This window comes from Papilio xuthus, unplaced genomic scaffold, assembly GCF_000836235.2.
Source record: "Papilio xuthus unplaced genomic scaffold, Pxut_1.1 DF826961.1, whole genome shotgun sequence".
Classification (NCBI taxonomy): Eukaryota; Metazoa; Arthropoda; class Insecta; order Lepidoptera; family Papilionidae; genus Papilio; species Papilio xuthus.
The window spans coordinates 1,465,466-1,489,804 of NW_013531688.1; the positions used below are offsets into that span (position 1 = coordinate 1,465,466).

The window sequence follows — 24,339 nt, forward strand, 5'->3', positions numbered from 1 at the left end:
AAACCATTGATCGTCTTGGGTGGTCATACAAGTTCCATGTTTCTGGTGCAATAAATAGTTTAGTTAAAACACGAGCCAGATGTTTGAGTTAACTATTGTTTTCCTATAATACCGATGTAAACTCATTAAGATAATTATAGACGCGTTTTGTAGTTATGTGCTCTCTAATTAAATGTTCTTTAAATATTAACCTAGAAGTTAATTGAATTTCAAGTATAGATCTTAACAGTGGTAGAGCCCGCTTTAACATCTTCGCACGAATTGGCCCGTCTCGCCCGGTGAAATACCACGACCACACAGAATACAGGCGTCAAGTGGAAGCAATTCCGCGTCTGATGAGTGTGCGTCCCGGAGGCCTAATTTAGTCCTCTTTCCCTTCCCACTTTTTCTTATAAGGAAAGGATGGGAAGTGGACTTTCCGGATGAGAGGATACATCCTCCGACGATTAAAGGTAGGCAACGCATATGCAATTAGGTATGTCTATGGGCAACGGTCACTTCGCTATTTCAGTGATTTTAGTTGGCCGCTCGCTCGTTTGCCATCTTATGATATAAAAAAAGATTTGGTATCTCTGTCTACGAGAACAGATACGATTGAAAGGGTTAAAGTGAGTTGTTCACATGACACGACATAGGTTTGTATAATTTCTTCGAATCAGCGGTCGTACATCGAGACTGGATTCCGAAGCTGCGTCGACGCAATATTTCATCTTGAAGACATCTGTCAAGTTGAACAAGATCAACTGTGTCGTTGGCTGCGGTATTAATTTCCCTTTAGTCCCGTTTATTGCTAGTGATTGGGTTATTTCCGAAGCAACTTTTCTCCACGTCCAATTCTATAATAAGAAACGACGTTCCATCGTTTTTTTTATACTTTATTTATTTAAATGGAGTTTCTTTAACAAGTTTGTGAGGGAGACTTTTAATTTTCTCTTTAGTTATAAGTTTCTCCTGACTTGCATACTTTGAGTACGGCTTTCAGCTGTATTTTTACGATAATATTGAAACTATGTACTTTGATATTCGAGAAGAGTAACAAGAACCAGAAGAAAAGTCTTCAAAAATAGATTAAAAACAAAATTTAAACATTATTTGACACAAATTTTATCAACTATGTGTAATTGAACCAATTTACAATAAAAAAGTGTTAATTTCTCAAATTGAATTGCATATCGAAAAGAATCTGCACATAAATAAATTCTACGTTAACTTAACACAAAAAATTTAAATATTTTTCGTTTCTTGTCATTTATTGTGCTTAATATTTCGATAAAAGTATTGTATACGAAGAGGGGCGGGTAACTTGTTGAACCGTACAGTCAGCGTCATATAGATCGTAACAGACAAGATATGCAAATATATAGGTACATCAAAAGTAATCAATTATATCGGTACAACAAAAGTCCTCAAAATAATAGATACATTCACCCTGCTCAAATACATCGGTACATACACAGCGTCAAATATATGAGTACATGCAAGATGCTCATAAATATCGTAGCAGCCACAGCGTCATAAGTAACGAAGCAGTCAAGGTGCGCAAAAATATCGGTACATTTGACAAAATTGAACTCTATCTCTATATAATTGTGATACAATTTGGAATAAACTACTTCTGTTACATTCATTTGACACTTTGTATTAACATTGTAGGTTGTCCGGAAAGTTCGTTCTGATTTTCGATATAAAGCTTACAATAGACTGTAGCTGAAGTGGATTCATTTTCGGATTTCCACCATTATCAAACGTCACAAAAATTTCTATATTGTGAATAATTTCATTTCGTTGGTTGAGATAAAAACTAATTTTTAAAATTTTAGCCAAAAATAAAAGACGTTTTAGGTATAGAGTCGTACCAATATAATTTAAAAACATTTCCAAAAATTTAAGAGAACAGGGTTTCAATTTTCCTTATAAAGCGGCACGAACTTACTGGGCAACCCAATATTTTTCTTCTCCTGTCATAACGCTTAAATATAAAAGTTTGTCACGCCGAATATGACAGATACGTAAAAACTAATATCAAATTTTGCCTTGTCACAATATATACTAGTTTGGCGCAGTATTCTAGTATGTTTGCCGTAATATGTAAGTTTACCGGTTCGAATCTCAGGCTACTTTTTTTTCATTTTTTTTATAATTTTCGCTGTCGGGTAGAAAGAAATTTAAATAAAGTTAACAAAAATTAGGTCAGACCATCGCGGGTGAAGTGAGTGGGCGGAGCGTGGATTGTTTTTGCGGGTTTTAAGAATGGTATGCGCGGAAACTATACGTACAAGTGTTATCTACATATGTGTGCGCGCCCACGCACACTGGAATGTTTATTGCAATCGACCAAAAATTTGACGTAATTTGGATATTGACATTCAGTTCTTTTTTTCTTTGTTTCTTAAATATAATCAGTATCAGTAAAAGGTAAAAGTAAAAGTGTTATTTTTACCGGTACAAGTTTAACAAACATGAGTAATAAACAAATTACATGCCAATAGCATCGCTTTATCTCCTTCATTTTTGTTTGAAATAGAAAAGTACTTTAACGGTCAAACTCATTAGTCCAAGGCAATATCAAAAAGTACCTAATAACTACGGCGATAGAGTTTAATTACATGTGCTTCGATATTAAAATTAAAAAGTTTAAATATCAAAAAAAAATAGTGGCTTGGGATTTGAACCGCCGACCTTACCAACTACTACCAACGGCGGCGAACGGTAAGGCCACGAGACCAAACTAGCATATATGATGACAAACTTAAATTTGATGTTGGTTTTATCTACCTAATATCTGTCATCCGCGTCGAACACTTTTAGTAAATTTTGAAAAATGGTTTGATGCAAAGTGTCAAATGAATGTAACAGAAGTAGTTTATTCCAAATTGTATCACAAGTATATAGAGATAGAGTTCAATTTTGTCAAATGTACCGATATTTTTGCGCACCTTGACTGCTTCGTTACTTATGACGCTGTGGCTGCTACGATATTTATGAGCAGGGTGAATGTATCTATTATTTTGAGGACTTTTGTTGTACCGATATAATTGATTACTTTTGATGTACCTATATATTTGCATATCTTGTCTGTTACGATCTATATGACGCTGACTGTACTTTGTTCGTCGATCCCATTGGGAATTTTGATGAACGAAATGGTTCAGTGAAATACCCAAGAGGTTTTGTCTATGGCCGGTCCTATTTTATTATATTGTTAAGCGACACGACAACCGAACAGAAAGTGACATGACATACAACTATGCTACTGGTACTAGTTGCCACCAGGGATTTAAATATATTTTATCTGTGCAACATCTAATTTACAAACTACGACGTTTACTTAGTTGTCTTCTGCATTGTTTTGTTATTAAATTATTCAAACTTGCGTGAGACATTATACTAAACTGATATATAAACACGGCTAAACAGTCACGTATATTCGTCCGGTGGCGGCACCGACTAGTTTCGAGCCCATCGGGGGCCCTTCATCAGGATGAGTCCGTGAAATAATACCAGTACCACCCGGTCCAGTGCCGCCACCGGACGAATATACGTGAGTGTTTAGCCGTGTTTATATATCACTTTATTGTTTTCTTCTTCATCAAATCTATCACTAGCAAGTTTGACTTATTGTTAAACGTTATCTTCATGTGCTCCTAAGAAAAGTAACTCAGCATTACAATTTTTTTTGAATGATTGAAAAGTCGACTATATAGATAATTTATAAGATAAAGTAGACGTGTCTCCGTGATTAATGCTTCGTCAATACTGGATTAGGAGACAACTGTTGCTTCGATACGTATTCAAGTGTTATCAGTATCCATTCAGGAACGTGTTGATGCATTCGATCGGAAGCCAATGTTGACAGGCACAATTAATTTATCAATTTATTTGTTCTACAACAGACTTTATGTTTCTAAGTAGCTTTATTAAGAGACTTGATTTATCCTTACGTAATGAAATTGTTATGCACTTACTGTTATAACTAGCGATCGCCCATGATTCGTTCCGCGAGAAATTAAAAAAAAATAGTAGCCGATGTCTTCTTCCAGAGCATGTTTTATATGTATAACAAATTTCATCGAGATACGTTCAGCTGTTCTGGAGATACCTTCAAACAAACATCCATCCATCTAAACATTCGCATCTATATTATAGTAATATTGCACTTTGCTAACACGAGATCAATTTCTAGATAACGAACTTATATATTATACTAGCTGTCGCCCGCGACTCCGTACGCGTGGTTATATAATATAAAAAAACTTAATTAGTGTAGCCTATGTGTTCTTTCAGACTATATTCTATACGTATGCCAAATTTAATCGAGATCCGCTCAGCCGTTCTAAAGATATCTTCAAACACCCATCCATCCACATCACATCCATCTAAACATTCGCATTTATAATATTAAGTAAGTTAAATAAAAAGCAGCTCTTCAAGGCATAAATTCAATTCATTGATAATGGATTTTTGATAAAATTTTTTGAAAGCGCAAATTCTATTTAATTAAGGACGTTAGAAAAACTTTTGCTGATAAAAACGAAAGAAGATAAAGACAAGGTGAGAATACTCAATTAACCTTTTAAACGTTAGATTAGAAACATTAGATTCAACTTGAAAACTTTAAGTAACTTTCTAAAAGTAAGAGAAACAATTAAGTACTATCTTTAAAAAAAAAAGTTGCAAACTAAATACGACGAAAATCACTTAAGCCCGTAAAGTCCGACTGAGAAACAACTCCAAGTTTTTGTTAAACGCAAAAAGAGCTTGGAAGAAAGGTGATTGAGCGTCATACGTTTTGATGTCAACGTTTTTGTCTTGCCTTGTTATTGTTGACACAAAAACGGTAGTTTGCTGCCTGTTTATGGTTTTTGCCGCTTGACAAGTTACTCCAACGGGCTAACTTTAATATGTCGTGAATAAGTACCTCATTATTTATCTGACGTTCGCATTCTGAATAATTGTTAGCGCTTTGTTTTAACTTCAGCAAATTATTAACATACGCCCTGTTTATTTTAGTGACTTTTATTTGTGACATTGCAGCGTTTCCTTGAATTTAATGAGCTGCTTTATTCTTATGTTATTTAAATCAAGGCAAGTCTTATTGAATGCTGCAAAGTTATGAAGCGTTTGTTTTTTTGCTGTCAATCTAAAACAGACACGGAGAGCTCATTGAACGTTGAAAGATTTATAAGATTGAGGTTCCATATTCAAATAAATCAAAAATGAATTGATAAAATCTTTTTAAAATATAGTATATGCCAGTTATGTTACTTCAGGAAACCAATAAATAGTGTAACTCAAACTGTCTCAAGGTTTAATTTAGTTATTATGGTTGTATAATTAACTAGCTTTCACCCGCTACTCCATTCGCGCGACATTATAAAAAAACATAATAAGTAACCAACATGTGTTTCCAGACTATATTCTATATGTCTGATAATCTTCAGCCCTTCTGGAGATACTTTCAAACAAACATCGATCCATTCATCCATCTGAACATTCGCATTTATAATATGTAAGATAGTATTTAATAAGTAATTTTGTATTTCTCCGACGCAGCAACCAAAAGCAGCAATGAATTTATAATTAAGTGACAAAGGAAGCTTCCTGGTATATTAACTTTTCATAATCTTAACATAAAACGTTGAAATAGGGGAGATGGTAGAACGAAATGAACTGTCAACCGCGACATCCAATTACTCTGCAGCTAACAAACGCAAGGATTTAAATTAACCTTCATCTTATTATACGATACCTCTATTTCTATTTGTAAATATACTCCGATAATTAGTCTCTGAGGTAACCAAGTTTAAATGTTTAAATACTGTCATGAATTGACCCAAAATTGATAATTACTTTTAAATTCCGACTGTGATCTAACAAAATAGATAGAAAATTAAAACTGTACCATATATTTATTGCTGTATCATCATCAGCTCAATATGTGCCCCCACTGAAGGGCTCGGAGCCTACCTTAAGTTAGGGGTGACTAGGCCATAGTCAACCACTCTGGCCAACTGCGGGTTGGTTGACTTCACACATATCATTGAATTTCTTCTCAGATATGTGCAGGTTGCATCACGGTGTTTTCCTTCACCATAAGAACGTCGGATAAATGTACATATGTAAATCCGAAATCGAGAAACACATTGGTACACGGCGGTATTCGAACCCAGGACCTGCAGATTGCAAGTCAAGCGCTTGACTCCTGGGCCACCGACGATCCATATTGCTGTATATTCTGTTGAATTTCGATTTCTTTAGATTTCAACGTAAAAAATTCGACAAAACCCAATTACTTAGATCAACATTTGAATCCGGATGAAGCTAACGAACTAATCAATCAATCAGACCAAAGCTTCGACGATGAAATCGAATTGTGCGAAGACGAACGCACAGTGACAAATGTCAGGGTAATTGTCGGGTTGAGAGCAAAGATTTCGGAAGAATTTTTTATGCCCAAAAGCAAAAGCAATCGCTTAAATAAGCCAGTATACGATTGATGAGCTACTGACGACAAGCGGCAAACGAATGTCTTTGTAGCAACGTTGATTGGTACAGAGTAGGTTGATAATATAAATTCGATGGTTTTTGTATGGTCCGGATCCCAAACTAACTTTAAGCTGCTAAATTGATGCTTTTTATTTCGATTGCATTGTTTAGGTATCTACTAAAAATCGTCGGATTTTGTCGAAAATTATCTTAGTAACTAGCCGTCGCCCGCGGCTTCGTCCTCGCACAAATAAAAAATTAAGTAGTCTATGTTTTTCCAGGCTATATTCTACGAATGGAGATGGAGACGATGATACCTTCTAACAAACATCCATCCATGCGAACATTTGCATTTATAATATAAGTAAGATTTAATTATGGCAACAAGCAATTGTAGAAAATTATTCAATGAATCGTCTCATTGTATCTAGTAGTAGAATAGATCTGCTATAAAAACACATGTTACGTATGTAATGTGCAATCTGAATTACTATATTAATTTCACTTACAAAATAAGCAAGAACAAATGCTCTGTAGATAGGTAGTCTGTGCCAGGTGGAACCGCAATCCTTATTCAAGCTTCGTGGAGGTCTTAGCTTTACTCAATTCGCACCGAGCGCCGTATCACGGAGAAAAACACGGGGATTTACGACTGTTGGGACGAGAAAAAGTTTCCTTTAAGCGCTTTAGCAATTCCTAACGGGCTCTGATGCTATTTATTTAATTCCTTACGGTTCAACGGTAAACTGTTTATTGGGAATCGATATTTTATTAAAGTAAATCACTAATTAAATTTCCAAGCTAATATTCATTTCAAAGCTATACATAGATTATATATTAGATATCTTTTCAGATTATCATAGAATAATTAGGAGCGTCGGTGGCTCAGGGGTTTAAGCACTTGAGTCGCAATCTGCAGGTCCTGGGTTCGAATCCCGCCATTTACATATTGTACATTTATCCGATGTTCTTACGGTGAAGGAAAACATTGTGATGCAACCTGCATATATCAGAGAAGAAATTCAAAGACATGTGTGAAGTCAACCAACAAGCACTGGGCCAGCGTGGTTGACTATGGCCTAGTCACCCCTAACTCAGGGTAGGCTCCGAGCGACTCGGTATAGTGAGCTGATGGTGATAGAATAATTAAACATCAATTTTCATAATTAGAAAGTCGGAAGTCGATAAAAGCCTGTTTAAATTGGTAAAGCATAGATTTGTAAGGGATGTGGTCGAAAATCGTGCAAAATATTCCAGTATTTTGTAAAGGGTGTAAATTATACTGAAGCCGAATAAATCTGGCTTATGGCTTATGTTTGTTTATCCATTATTCCCATTAAAGTCGCTATAAACACAAACCGCTCGGTAATTTTAAGCGGCGTACGATCCCACAGATTTGCTGGTTTAAATTGCATACGTACTGTGTGCAAAAAATGTTTCCGAACGAATAGATCGTAAATTTGGAACGAGTTGGTTTTTTCGGTGAAGTTCAAAATAAAATATACGATTACACTGAAATTCGATGGGCGTTGGAGCTGTCTCAGTGTTTTTTGTCGAAGTCTCGAAGACGTCTAGTTGATGAACTGTTGAATAAGAAATTGTAACATGAAATGAATAATGAATTTTCATTCCTGGAGTAAATAATTTATGTTCAACAATTCATGAAACAAACTGGAGTCATGTTGGTTATCTTAGAACAATATTTATTTTTCTTCATGTGTCTTTATTAAATATATATCACAGTTATAATCTGACAACGGAGTTGTTAACACTTTAGCTGGCAGAATGATTTTTCGAAAAACTTTTTTTTTTTTAATTTTGTCCAAAACCATTTGAAGACTCCTAAAAATATAGTAATACCTTATTTACATTGCTCATATACTTATTATTTACATATTTACAATTCGTCGGACATCTGACACGGCCTGATTGAAACATAAGCTTGTCGGACATATAGTCCGACACGGCAGCTAACTTGTTAATATAGGAAAGACAGTAAATTTTCGGGGCATTCCTAAAAGTGCGAAATTATAGTAAAAGCTTGAAAATATGCCGGGCTGGAAATGGAGTATTATTTTTATATTTTATCCTATTAAGAACACGAGGAAAATTACTATATGGGACATTCAAAACAAATTATAAACGTTTTTTTTAGACAAATCAGCGAAACAACGATGCAAACAAGATCTGTCACTAACAATGTCGGAGGAAGACGAGAAAAAAATATACTCAAAATCTTACTAATATTATAAATGCGAATGTTTAGTTGGATGGATGGATGGATGGATGGATGGATGGATGTTTGAAGGTTTCTCTGGAACGGCTGAACGGATCTCCATGAAATTTGGTATACATATAGAACATAGACTGCAAGAGCACATAGGGTAGTAATTAAGTTTTTTTATTGCGCACGAACGGAGTCCCGGGCGAAAGCTAGTAGACTTATAATTTGACTAAAAAATGGTTGAATATATTTAAAATTGTCGCCTATACTTTAGTTTTTCTATAAGAATATCGTCTTTTAAAGCGTGAACACTGACAAACGTTGCCATAGTTTACTTTTGATCAGTACCGAAATCACGATCGACTTTGGTCCACCGAGTTTGCCGTGGTCGTACGTGCGTACAGAATTTGTCTCATTTGTCGGTTTCCACTGAGGAAACTTCTGCATTGATCATTGTCATTTCTGTTATTTAGGAAGAATATGAAAGGGACAAAACATGTTTAAGTTTTCGGTAGTGGAAGCTTATTACAAAAGGCGATGTGGTTTAACTTAATGAAATAGTCTGAGAAAACAGTTTTGTCGACCGACACTTTTTTACCGCATTATTTAAATGAAACTTCTTTTGTTTGGTTTATGAATCAATATAGGTTTTTTCTTGATTTGCAAAGATATTAATAGCCTTTTTTCTTATGAGTGAGTAACAGGTTATTAACCTATGGATAAAAATCTATTAATTTCATGCAAGAATACATTATGATGTTTAAATATTAGGTATAACGGTATGAAATTAGCGTTTTTTGTGCAAAAAAACACTAATTATTAATGGGAAAGTAAAAACCAATTCATTCAAAGTATTGGCCATTGTTTTCTACACATTTTAAACACCTTTCTGGCAATTTCGACCTCCTCATAGGAATCAAAGTGCTGCTCAGCCAATGCGTGTCTCGTCGATGAAAACAAATGGTAGTCTTAAGGAGCCAAGTCTGGTGAATACGGCGGGTGGGGTAGCAGCTCCCAGCCAAGTGTTTTGATTATACTGAACTATGGTAAGAACTATGTTGAAGCAAAAAGTATTTGTTAAAGTTAGCAACATCTCGTCAACGTTAACAAGTCTTCCAAAATAATCTTGAGAAGGTTCCTGTCTCTGCAGCCCTGACCACTGGTTGTTTGAGTCATGGGACTCCGCAGCCGGTGGTGCTCTATTTTTAATATCCTAATCACCCTTAACTTAGAGTAGGCTCCGAGCCCCTCGTTGGGGACGTATAGTGAGCTGATTATGATGAAAACACATAGTAAGGTCTTTGATAATCATCTTTTGTTTTATAAAATTGTGTGACAAATTAATGGATATTTTCATTCGTATTTCAATTTCGTAATGTACTCGAAACTTAAATTTCGTTATAAACATTAAAACTATAACAAACATAAATAAATAAAACAGAATTTTATAGCTAGTAATAAAATTTCTTGTTTATTTCCAGTGTTTAATTTTAAATATAAATCTATTTAAGAAATGAAACGAGAAATAGGTTTTTCTGTTTTATATTATTAATTTAATTCTATTTTATTTTTAAATTTTATTTCAAGTTTTATAATTGATAATCTGTTTAATCTTACTAATATTAAATGCGCGAGTTTAGATCTCCAAAACGGCTGAACGGATCTTGATGAAATTTGGCATAGATGTAGAACATAGTCTTGGAGAACACATAAACTATTAATTATTATTTTTATTAACTGCGGACGGAGTCGCCAGTGCCAGCTTGTATAGCAAATAAAAAAAAATAATTAGTGAAGTCAATTTTAAATTTAGTCGAGTTATCTTACTCTATCAAAGCTCTAACTTTTTTATCACATTAATCGGTTGGATTATAATTACTTTGAATGAATTTTCTTCTAAAATTGTTTAGCATTATACCTGTTTGTTCTTACCTAGATATAAATTACTCGAGGCATTTAGAGAGTTTTGTCAGTCATTTCGTTATATCAAAGCGTATGTTGGCTCTTGTTTTATTTAGCCACATTATTCTCTTGACTGTCGAGTCGAAAATAAATCACCTACGCAAAACTTGTTTTACTCTCGCGTGGGTACGAGACATTCGCAAACAAACTACCAACTTAATTACGGTAAGTGCTACGTATGCCAATTACAGCAAAAAGGACATTTCAGACGCTATTTATAATGAATATATAATTAACAGTGTAAGAAAAGTTTTAATATGAACATTAAGCAATAAAATAAGACAATATTTTTAGTTATTTTTTTTATAACATAAGGTGGCAAACGAGCGAGCGGCCACCAGAAATCCCTGAAATAGCGAATGACCGTTGTCCATTGACATACGCAATTGCATATGCGTTGCCTACCTTTAATCGACGGATGAGAGGATGCACAGAATGATTTTTCCCTTCCATGCATCCTGTCATCCGGAAAGTCCACTTCCACTTCCCATACATCCTTATAAGAAAAAGGATAGGAAGGGAAAGAGGACTAAATTAGGCTTCCGGGACACACACTCATCAGATTAAACGCGGAATTGCTTCCACTTCACGACTTAAAAAAGAAGGATGTTATCAAATCAACTGTTTTTTTGTGTGTTCCAAATTTGAATTTTGTTACGTAAGTTTTTGTTACAAATATTTTCTTATTTCGCAGCAGATGTTCTTTTTTTGAAATTTAGCTTTAGTCTTTATATCAAGTATTGCCAATTTATCCACTGGACTACTGATTCATTTTAAAAAGAGACACAGTTGTGAATGTCATGGACGTTGTTTATCACATCGTTCTTTCCTTATTTCTTATAATATGGCGAACGAACACTCATCTGTATTTGCCGAAATAAAAAGCCTTTACCAATAGTATCTGCACTTGCAGATGCATTGCCCACTTTCATTAGACGAAGGAGAGGACGCTGAAAGAGAATATTTCCTCTACCTTAAATAAATCCACTTCCCCTTCCATCCTTCATCCATTAGCAATATAGCAAAATGAGTCAAATTAGTCCACCGACATGCACACTTGACCGAGACGTGGAATTGCTTCGACTTCACACTTCTATGTTTGTTACCTGATACAATTGGCCAAGCGCCAATAGCCTAAAGGTTAAGGATACGGATTCCCGATCACGAGGTCGGGGGTTCGAATCCCACCATTCGACTATTGACGTTAACCATGTCCTAACACAAGCATAGCGCTTAGTTGGAATGGTACAAGAAATATAAGTAAATTGAGACAAAATCTTCTATTTCTTTTAATAAAAAAAATTACCTAAGTCAAAGTATTAATAATGAATTAAACCATTCTTTGTATTGCGAATTCTTGTGTGTTTTTTATAAACGTCTCTTACGATGTAAGTAAAACTATCGTAGGTAGTACAAAGGGAATAATGAAGGATATTTATTTTACTTGTTAAACTCATTAATATTGATAGTAAAGCCTTAGAGCGTGATGTTAACGACCTATATATTAGCGTACCTCAAGAACTATTAGTTAGGAGTCAACGTTGTTTGTTAAATTACGTATTCCGACCTTGTTGTTAGGGTTCACAGATGTTCGAAAAACAAAATGGCAATTTTTTTTTAATTAAAAAATATTTTTTGACAAAAAATGCGGACATTAAAGCAAACTACACATTAATTCTATGTATTTTTCTTTTTGTCTCCTAACAAATGAAACTTTACATTCATTTGTTTATTAAAAATAAATGAATGTAAAGTATTGGATATTCGTAGTTTTATTTTGTTTTTGGATAACATTTAACTTACTCCAAACATAAGTCGTTTAAAGTTGAATTTAAATTAAGAATTTATTTAATGTTACTAATATTATAAATGCGAATGTTTAGATGTATGGATGTTGGTTACAACGGCTGCATGGAAGAACACATAGGCTAAATATTTTTTTTTAAATCGTGCGGACATATTCGCGGGCAAAAGCTAGTCATCGCATAAAAATGAACCAAAATAAAATTACTGACTCATTCATTCGCGTCCGTCGCTTCCGTCTCACCGGTATTTCGTTCGGTCAATTCTGGCAACCCTGGTTACCGATTAAAGCACCCCATTATTCAAGTCTAGCAATTTAACAGTGTTCATCTGATCGATACCAATTACGGGGATTAAACGTTGGAACCAATTTACTTACAGAAATGTATAAATGGAACAATAAATTAAGTTTAACTAAAATACAGCACTAACCCTGAGTTTCATTCGGACAGGAATTGGCAACATCTGCTCGACGCTTTTTACTTTTACACTGTTTTCTAGTCGCTTTTATTTGTTGTTATAGTTCGTTGTCAAATTTCTCTATTCGTTTGTTGAATACGAAATACTATATTTCTGTTAGAAGTGATTGGATCGAAATGTTTGTTGCATTTTTAGATGTATTTCTTTCAGTGGATTGGCGGTTTGATGGTAACAATGATAAATGAGTGACTGAAAAGCAAAGAACTAAAATGGAAAGTAATGCAGCAGCGATGGCTTGGTGACATAGAAACGAAGACTGATTGTGATATTGTTTAAAAGTTGAAATAAAGCTATAGTATATACTTATGATTCACAAAATTCACAGATTTATTAATTAAAGAGTAACATAATGCGTATTTTATAGAAATACTAGCTGTCTCCCGCGACTCCGTCTTCGCAAAATTAAAAAAATTAATAGCTTATGTGTTCTTCCAGGCAATATTCTACATCTATGCTTAATTACATCGAAATCCGTACAGCCGTTCTGGAGATACCTTTTACAAACATCCATCCATCCATACATTCTGGTTTATAATATTAGTAAGATAAGATGTCTATAAACGCAGTAAGTTAGCAAAAGAACATATTGAGCATTTCATAAGCAATTTTTATTTCGACCAACTGTTGGTAAAATAAAAATATTTCTATAACTAAATAGCTTAAAAATAAATAGGCTTATTAAAAAAGAAAATATAAAACCGTCCTATAACTGTATTACCCTTATTAGCGTCATTACATTTCTAGTTAAAATAAAATAACTCGCAGAGTATCCCCCGAGGTGGCCTCTTGCATAAAAACCGACTCGTCTCCAACTATTTTCATTCATGTTTATGTCTAGCTCCCCGTGCGACGCGTTCAGTTTTATTGACAACATAAATAGTGGCTCCAAGTGTCGGACCACAGGGTATAAAACGTGAAGAATTGGCCTTACATATTTTAGTAACTTCTTCCAGTGTCGTGTCTACATTGTTTTACTACTATAGCAATGAAAATGCATTTCCTATTTCCATTTTAGAGAAAAAAAATCTGAAGTTTACAACTTCGAGTAACTTTGACTTAAATATTTCCTTTATATACATTTAGTAATCTATGGCAGATAAATGGCATAATAATATAACGAAGATTCAAAGTCCAAGATAACCTTTACACACAACAAAATTCCGATAAAAAAGTAAAAAACATTTAGCGACAAACTCCGAAAATGTCGCACGCAAAACTCATTAAACAGAATCAAATTATGCAAAACAAAGATCCAGCGAGCAACATGTTCGGCGTTCCAATTTCAAAGTACTCACACACTCAAACTTACACACCCAAATACAGAATCACGTATTTAAATCGCCCACGTACCGGCAATTATAGCAACTGTACACAGAAAGTAGAGACGAGAGCTGTACTTTTAAATCGATTTGTCGCGAAATCGTTCAATGCTCGTATTACTTTAAAATCGATTACATCTAATCGATGTTCTATAAACTCTAACATCAACATTAAGAAATCAAATTGAGGAATAATTTTAATAAGTCAATTAATTGTTCATAAATGGAATCGATATTTATCAATATCCATTCGTAAGAAGCATTCATGTCCAAACTCGTCTTGCCATAGACATTTTCAACCTTATTAAAATCGGGACTCTCTAATAGCTTCTTGGGTCTGTGCACGTACGGGATTCCTTGTAAATTGGCATCGTTTGAGATCTTAATTAAGCCTCTTCAGTTTTTAGACTGGCATCGGTGGCTCGCCACGTTCAGACCTGTCGTCCTTTAGACTTCTGGCTTAACTATCTTAATGAGTTCCGAGTTAAATTTAATGATAGCTTTTGCTTGGGAATCTTATAAGAAAGGTTATTTATTTATATTTGTGTAGCGTGCAATTGTTTTACTATTCTAAATTTGAATATTTGGATAGCCGAAAATAAGAATTTAAAATTTTAATATTTCTATTGAATATGATTAGTACAGGGAGATGATTATTAGATATTAACAGTGGTAGAGCCCGCTTTAACATCTTCGCACGAATTGACCCGGCTCGCCCGGTGAAATACCACGACCACACAGAAGACAGACGTGAAGTGGAAGCAATTCCGCGTTTTGTCTGATGAGTGTGCGTCCTGGAGGCCTAATTCAGTCCTCTTTCTCTTCCCACCCTTTTATATTCCATAAGGAAAGGATGGGAAGTAGAAGTGGACTTTCCGGATGAGAGCATGCATGGAAAGGGAAAATATTTTCTTTCTGTGCATCCTCTCCTCCGTCGATTAAAGGTAGGCAACGCATATGCAATTCCGTATGTCTATGGGCAACGGTCACTTCGCTATTTCAGCGATTTCATGTGGCCGCTCGCTCGTTTGCCACCTTATGATATAAAGAAATATTGCACACAGCACGTGACATGGAACCCAATTTAATTTGGTCTATATTAATATTTAGACCTCTAGACTACATAGTCAATAAACAAATCAGGAGATTTTTTGTTCTGTCATCTAGTTTAAAACTGTTGACATTATTTCTTCGAGTCGTGGGTCGCTGCGCTACGGAATATGTAAATTGTAAATACTCCACATACTTCGATTTCATGTATATATCATTGATATTGTAAATCAAAATGGTAAGAATTATGATGAACATACTAAGCAAAAGGTTACACTAACCAAATTATTTCACAATGAATTGTCCAGGTCAGTGACACCTTATGATTGGTCCCTAAAAGAAGCCGCGGACGAGAGCGAAAGCGTGCCCGTGGTCCCGTCCCGATGCCTTGGAGGAACAGAGGGGTTTAGTGGGTATGCCTCCGCTATGGAGGAGAATCCCACATAACTACCGCGTCCCCCCCGGGGCGCGGAGTATGCATAAAGCATTCCCCTCTGAAAAAAAAAATGGTCCCTAAAAGAAAAAGAAACTCAAAAAGACTAAACATAAGTATCTCTTAGAAGAAAGTTGAATATAACTTAAAAATGCGAGCGCCCATATAATACATTGTGATTGTAATTGTCCCGAATTTAGATGCAATGTCCCATCGACTCCAAACTGGAAGTATACCAATGTATTTGGCGAGAGCTCATCTCGCCTCTCAGACAAAACGTTGAACTCAATATGTGAGCATCCGGCACAGTTGCCAACTCTTGTCACCCTCCCCTCTTCCCGCATGGGGACATGTTAGGCAAGAGGCGTGCCATTGGTAACGAATACGAAGTCTTGGCAGGGACGCCTCTTGGCAAACGCTTGGCAACTCGAGGCGTAGTAACGTATCCGTTTTTATTTTGTTAGCTAGAGCGTACTAAGTTGGGATCAACCTACATTCACTAAATTAATGAATATAAAATTAGGTTATGAGATTGTTTTGCTTCTTGCGATGCGTAGAAAGTCGTTTATGGAGGCAATTGGTCGTATTCTTATAGTTCTTCTTTATTGTTTTGGCTTCACTATATCTTTAGAACTTTTCACTTCTCAGATTTAGATAATTTAATTTGGTAAGAATCTTTTAAAAACTGCTTTATATCTGGTGCATTGCTTCCTTCCACTTCGCTGTATTTTTCGTAGAAATATTCCACGGGTGCGGTGTGAGGAACACGTTCAATACGTATGTTCAATATTTAAACATGACAGTCAACAATCAGATATTAGTTTAACAGTTAAACAAATACCTTTAAAAGTTATGTACAAAGCCAATAGCTACCCGATCTCTGTGTCCACTAAATCACGATCCACACAAGAAGCCGTCGAACGTTTTAACTTTAAGAGGATGAAAGATGAAGTTGTTTGTTTTGGTGTTAGCCGCGGCAAAGGTCTAATGGCTCGGGCGGCCCCCGGTAGCAAACTTGGACCTTTCCTTTATCTTTTATGCTAACTATGAGCAATAACGCACGGGTGAAAGCTTAAAGCCCGCTTTAAGTTTCTTAGCATTTGTTTTTATTCGTGTATCGACCACCAAGGAGACTGCATATTTTTACGATGACGTTCTCGATAACAATGTTGTAAGAAGATTATAAGGAATAATACATATTTGATTATTTTCTACTATTGCAGTTATATTGTTATTTCGTATTCATTTACTTTCTTAACCGTAAAGCTGAATGCACATGATTTTTAGTAGTCCTTGAAATTATATAATTTTATACGTAACATTTGTGGTTTACAAATTCTTGAAATGAAATCTGATTTAAAAATCATTTAAAATTCTATTGCAATGTTTAATCGAACAACTCCAATACATGATTATTAAACATTCACTTTATATGACTTATTATGACTAACGACAATAATGTTTACATAAGAGCTACTTCTAACACTACATCAAAACGTCATGGAATGAGGTCGAGAACTAACTTTGACTCATTACATTCTATGTCGATTTAAAAAAAATAACATTAACGAGTAATCGACTAACAAATCGATGTTAAAAATAAATCAATAATACCAAAACCAAAATATAAAGAGAAATAACACACTAGAGTTCGACATCGACCTAACTCGATATAAGCTAGAAATCGAATAATTAAATCTATATTATAATAAAACTTTTTTAAAATTAAAAATTAACAAAATTAAAATATAACCAACCCAAAGCTTGAATAAGCAAAGATTAAGATTTCAAACAACAAGATAGACCGTTATCGATGAGGCTCGCAATAATTCACGTGAGAAAACCAACAGAATGGCTTCGTTAAGAGACTGGAGGGCCTCTCGGCCTTATTGTGCTGATGTCAGGTCCACCATGACAGCATTGAAGTGGCCACCGAAGCGCCAAAATGTTAATGAGACATCTTAAGAACATCGATGGCCATTGATACACTGTTTGACACATAACATGCATAAATTAATGAACCCACAATACTGTATTTTGTTTATATTACTTCACCAAGTAAAAAATAACGATAGAGGCTTCACTATAGCTATATTGATGCATAATCATAATATTTAGAAATTAAAGAATACTTTCTAAATATTTATCAAAGATAATATGGACCATTTTAAGTCGAGTTTAACATATTTTTATTTATCTAATAGCAGTCGCTTGCTACTGCATCAGCACGGAATTAAAAAAAAAACATAATTAGTAGGCTACAAATTCTTCCAGACTATGTTCAATATGTATGCCAAATTTCATGGAGATCCTTTCAGCCCTTTTGGATATACATCTAAACATTCCCATTTATAATAGTAAGATTTGACAATCGAAAAGATATACAAAGTACTGTACTTAAAAGTTAAATCTATTTTTCTTACCTCTTTACCCTAGTTCACCCGTCAACCTTTGTAATTATCAGCATTTCATACATCTCGTTGAGATCTTTTACCAGAAAGTACTGGCATTAAACTCAGAGATGCTGTCAGACGCCTGTTGACCCTGCGACCTCGCAATCTCACGCACATACTTGCGAACGTCTGCCTTTATAATCGCGAGCACTGTGATATCTATAAAACGAGAAATAAAAAAGAAATTTGAACACGAAATGAGTGACTGTGTAAACGACGAATGATAAATCGATTTGGAAGACGTAATTATTGTGCTGATACTACATAATGTTGGAGAAAGACAAGAATATGACGAACGTCACGAAACGACGAACGTGAAGTTGAGAACGTCAAGAAAATATTGCATCAAGTAAAACAATCATAAACAAATCGTCATTTTAACAGTGGCAGAGCCCGCTTTAACATCTCCGCACGAATCGGCCCGGCTCGCCCGGTGAAATACTACGACCACACAGAAGACAGGCGTGAAGTGGAAGCATTCTGAGTTTCGTCTGATGAGTGTGCGTCTGGGAGGCCTAATTTAGTCCTCTTTCCCTTTCCACCCTTTTTCTCATAAGGAAAGGATGGGAAGCGGAAATGGACTTTCTGGATGAGAGGATGCATGGAAGGGAAAAATCTTTCTCTGCATCCTCTCCTCCGTCGATTAAAGGTAGGCAACGCGTATGTCTATGGGCAACGGTCACTTCGCTATTTCAGCGATTTCAGGTGGCCGCTCGCTCGTTTACCACCTTATGATATAAAAAAAAATAGACAGAGAAGTCATGATAGGTTACATTTGAAACATTTAATTAGATTTATAGACAAGTTAGTTTAATTAACTAAATTGTAATCAAATATTTGATGAAAGAATGTAACAATGATATCATCAGCAACAAAATAACAAGCATTAAATACTTGTTTGTTAAACTATGATCCGTTTTAAAAACCAGTCCAATACGCAATCATGATAGAAAGAAAACGTGACGTTGGCCCGTTGCTCAAAAACCATCCATCCAATTCGAATTGATAAAAAATAAATTAAAATAAGCATTGGACGAGGCACAGATGATATCGACACCGGTGCATTGTGGCACGGACGTGGTAGCCTCTAATTGCGGTCCCTTTGTTATTCAAAATGAGGTGTTAGCTCTTCTATTAAATAATAAGTAGTTTAATTCAGCTACAAGATCGATACATTTATTTTTAGATAAGAAAGCGGTTAGTCGACGATGTCTTTTCAAATGGGATGGGTTTTAACTTCGGCTACAAGTATATATACATGAATTCATATTTTAAATACGCTTGTCAATCAAATGAATTTGATTAACGTGTTTTCTAATATACAAACTTTACAAATATAGATTCGATATAAAATAATAAATCTCGTACTATGTTTTTTGTAACTAGCAGTTGCCCGCGACTCTGTCCCAGCGGAAAAAATAGATTATAAGTAGCCTATGTGTTCTTCCAGATTATGTTCTATATGCCAAATTTCATCGACATCCCTTCAGCCGTTCTGAAGATACCTACAAACAAACATCCATCCATCTAAACATTTGTATTTATAATATTAGTAAAAAGTAAGATAGATTACTAATTGAATTTTATTTTGTTACAGATAATAGAAGATTGCGTATGGACGAAAGAAACAACCGTAGTCCAAGAGAGGCGTCATCGCGCGCTATTTGGACAGTAAAAAATGTTTGGAATGAAAGCTTTAGTTCCATCAAGAGAGATTTGTTGGAATCTAAATTGACTGATACAATCAAATATTTCTTCAACACGAAAGTCCAAAATGTTCCGAACGCCAATAAAGAAGTTAATACTGAAATTCTTCATACAGAAACTAGTGATATTAACATCAATCGTCTTATAGCAAACGAAGTAACAAGAAATAAAGAAGAGGATGCTTTAAATGATGAAGACGAAGAAGTCAGAAAGAATGTGTGGAGCGATGTTGATGATGAACTATACATAGCCAATTTAATTAAACTAAGAACTTCAAATGAAGACAAACGTGTGAAACGTGATATTAGTGCTCACATAAGTGTTAGTGATATCGGAGCTAAGGTTGTGAATAGTGTTAAGTTAGATTACGAGATGTGGGAATTAGAACCGACGGATCTAACGGAGTGTGACTGTCTCGGGCCACCGCCGGAGTTCCTACTGCCACCGCCACCACGACCACCATTCCTGCAAGCTGAATACTACTGTGGAGATGATCCAATTCCTGATCTTGAGACATGCGACACAGAACCAGTAAGTAGACTTTACGTACATTGCATCTTTAAGATTTTTTCACACTACCACACAACACCAGTAATCCCATGATCATGGTGCATGCATCTGTGCAGAAGAATAGGAGCTCAAATAGATTAATCTTGGTAAGAATCCGGTATCTTACGAACAGTTAACGTATTAAGCTAAGTTGTGTAGCAAATATTTATGATCTAACCAAAACATGTCATAAATAACAAATAGCTAAATTGCGTTTCATTAAGAACGTTATAAAAGTAGTCGATTAGGGATGTGGAAACAAATACAGAGGTTAACAATGTTTTGAGTTACGAGAGGGAAAAGGAAGCTTGGTAATTGGAATATTAGTTATGTCAATAACAGAACCGCTACAGTTAACTACAGTTTGTCATAATTTTATTTATCGGTTTCAAAGGATAGAAATGGATAAGTAAATCGAATTTTTAAAATAATGGACAACAACATTTGATGCATTTCCCCTTATTTTTATAAAATGATTCATTACCCAATTTTAAGTCCAAAGATCGTAGTTTCGATAACTTAATATTTCTAACATCGGCTATAGATAAAAATACTTTGTAAGGAATTTGGGGTGCGTTAATCTTTTTTAATACTCAGGTAAGCGGAACGATTCGAAACACAAACAATTTCCATTGTTTTCGTTAAACATTTAAAAGCCCCTACCAGGTTAGAATCGAAAATTTCTTATCTTTCGAAAGCGTTTCACGTTTTGTTCTAAAAATGGGTAATGAATAAACTACGCGCTCTTATCTGTTCGAGTAAATATTTGATATGCGGGTCCTTAATGAAGCCGTGGCATTTACAATGCGTATTATCTTAACATCTCTAAGTTTTTTACGAGTGTAAAGAGACCTTTCTCTGGCAATTCGTTTGACATGTTTCCATGAAATGATGAGGCTATAGAAATAACGGTTCACAGTGAGATTTTAGTATATATGTGTAATACTAACATTGATGTTACTTATCTTGTTTGTTGCCCAACTCGTAGTCGTAATTTTGAAATGCTCATAATACGGTGTATGCTTTTTAAAGTTTACTTTTAAGATTATACGTAAAATACACAGTAATTTGACTTTATTTAAACATCACGATTCATATAGACTACAGTAAACATGAAGCGAACGAAAAGAGAAACTAGTATAATTTTATAACCGTGCGTCTCCACTGCCAAGAAATTTGTGCCTTCACGACCCTCATAATAATTTGGAAAAAATGTATTAAGTTCCCGACGAAAATCCGACACTGTGCCGGTGTACTGGCAACACTAGCCTAACTAAAATGTCGACGTTTATATCCCCATACTAATCATTCTTACACTTTACTTTGTAACGGAAGCGCGCCATTCGCGCCAAAGGATTTTAACTAATAACGTCTAGAACTAATACAAATGCTACAGTGTGGATGGATGGATGGATGTTTATTAGAAGTTGGAGGATGTAAGGATGTAGAAAAAAATCTGAAAGGTCGCACAGGCTATTAATTATTATTTAATTCCGCGCGGACGGAGTCGCGTGCGACAGCTATATTTAATAAACTCTTGCAATTGTGAAATAACCACCAACGACGTTTGATCTTCCATCGGTAACACAAAATATATTTCATGAATGTATTTTTGTTACTAATAACTTTTGTATGTCTGTCTGTTGTCTGTCCGTGTTTGTTCCTGGTAACCTTCTAAGCTGGTAGACCGATTTTAACCCGAACTTTAACTGGATGATGACTCATGTAAATGTAAGAGTAACATAGGCATTTTTTTAATTCCGTGCTGACTAAAACAACCGTTAATCTTCCCATAAACTAAATGTCTTTATAAAAACATTCCTCAACGCCAATTAGCATTTCCACGAACTAGATCCAATTTCAAATTAATATCTTAATTTAGTCATCTAAATCGTGTTTGCGTTTTATTTATCGATAACTTACCCACTGTAGAACATTCTGCGGTCGGCTTGATTGAGACATCCAAGGCGTTGATATTAACAAGGTAATAAATGAATTAAAGAACACCCTGTGCTAATAAGCAAGTCGGCCACAGTGGGTGTTCCATGATGACTAACTTCGTCACGCTACCAAGAAACGATGAGTAAGAAACTATGCGATTTTTTATACCTCTTTAGTATTCATCGGCTTGTGATACTTCAATAATGATTTGATATAAAAACAATTTTTTTATTAATATGTATATTAAACTAGCTGTTGCCCGCGACTTCGTCCGCGAGGATTAAAAAACTTAATAAATTATGTATTTAATAAATTTAAATTTAATCAAGATCCATTGAGCAGTTCCGGAGATACCTACAAACAATCCATTCATCTAAACATTCACATTTATAATATTAGTAAGATTTAAAATTCATATATCATGAGTTTCTTTCGTAAGAATAGATGAAAAACACGTTATAGTAAGACAAAACTTTCTTAGTTGCTTTACAAAGGAGAATTTAGATTGTATTAATTAAACAAACAAAATTAAAAGTAATCTTATCTCGTGTCTTTAATTTCAATCTAAAAAAACCTCAAACCGAGCTTTTTAAAAATAATCTTTTAAATAACAAAATTATCTCGTCTTAATCCAGCTTAAAAAGCCAAAAGCGAGGTGTTTTAAACATTTTTAGCTTTACGTCCTTTATAAGGACCATGAATATTTATTATTCAGACTTACCTATTAGTAGAAGGAACATTGTCGGAGTGTTCTGTTAACAGAAAGCAAATTAAAATGTCTAATAAGCCCTAAATGTACTTTAAAATGGGTCTCGAAATGTTCCCCTGGAGCGCACCTAAAACGATCAACCACCCGCTTTTAAAGTACCAAGATAAAAGTTATAACATTACTAATTCGTGCTGAGACATCTTAAAAGACAATGAACCTTGTTTGGTATACTCTCATATAATTGTTAAGGATGATACAGCGAGAATAGATGTTTAAAATGTGCATATTTAACTCGGGTTACATTCCTTATGTTTTGTTTTTTTCAATGGACACGCTTAAATTAAGCTACATAAAAAGTTAACACACCTTCATTTTTAAATGCTGTGTAGCCGATTTAATACAGATTATAACTTATTTCTTTATAATATAATTAAATATTAATCCACGTGAAGGATAAGTCTTTAAAAATTGTATATTTTTGCATAAAATGTTTTGATTTAACCAGTGTTATAAATACGAAAGTTTAGATAGATGGATGTTTGAATACTCGTATATCTCCGGAACGGCTCAATAGATCTTGATGAAATTTGGCACAGTTGTAAAACATAGTCTGGTAGAACACATAGGCTACTTATTACGTTTTTTACTCCGCGCACACGGAGTCGCGGGCGTTAGCTAGTGAATTAATTAACAATTGTGTCCTTAATTGTGATTCAACAAAAAATTATGGTCCATAATTAAAGACTTACACAATTCCTTTTAGTTGACTTTTTTATTAATTAATGCTGGGTCATTGACAAATCGGCCACCGTCTTAAGATGGACAGTTTGATAAATTTCGGGCACGGCACATTTTGAATGTTGTCGTTTCGAAGACGTATTTTTTTTACGTCCTATATTGTTGTATAGAGATTTTACGATACACACCGATTAATCGTTCAACGTACGATGACGGATATCGTCTCAGATAATGCCAGATTATGACAAATTGACGTATTCTGTAGTCAGCCTAAATGTTCTATTGTAGAACAGATCATTTTGATAACGCTATTATGTTACGATATTAAATGATATTTATTGAGCAAATTATACATGCCAACTAGCTGTCGCCCGCGAATCCGTCCGCGCGGGATTAACTATAGATGTTGGCCGATTCTCCGACCTACTCAATGTGATCTAAAATTTCATGAGAATCGGTCAAGCCAAAATATAAGATAGAAATAT

At 34.8% G+C, this 24,339-nt stretch overlaps 1 protein-coding gene across 2 annotated transcripts in view; it reads left to right on the plus strand.

Moving 5' to 3' along the window:
* The window catches only part of pxb (putative Hedgehog signaling attenuator pxb), a 78,397-nt gene that overhangs the window by 32,746 nt on the left and 21,312 nt on the right, over nt 1-24,339 (plus strand). For both annotated transcript variants that reach the window (XM_013315726.1, XM_013315727.1), the window contains exon 3: nt 19,808-20,448. In XM_013315726.1, coding sequence (XP_013171180.1) covers nt 19,825-20,448 — 624 coding nt within the window. In that variant the 5' untranslated portion in view covers nt 19,808-19,824. The remainder of the gene's footprint in view (nt 1-19,807; nt 20,449-24,339) is intronic.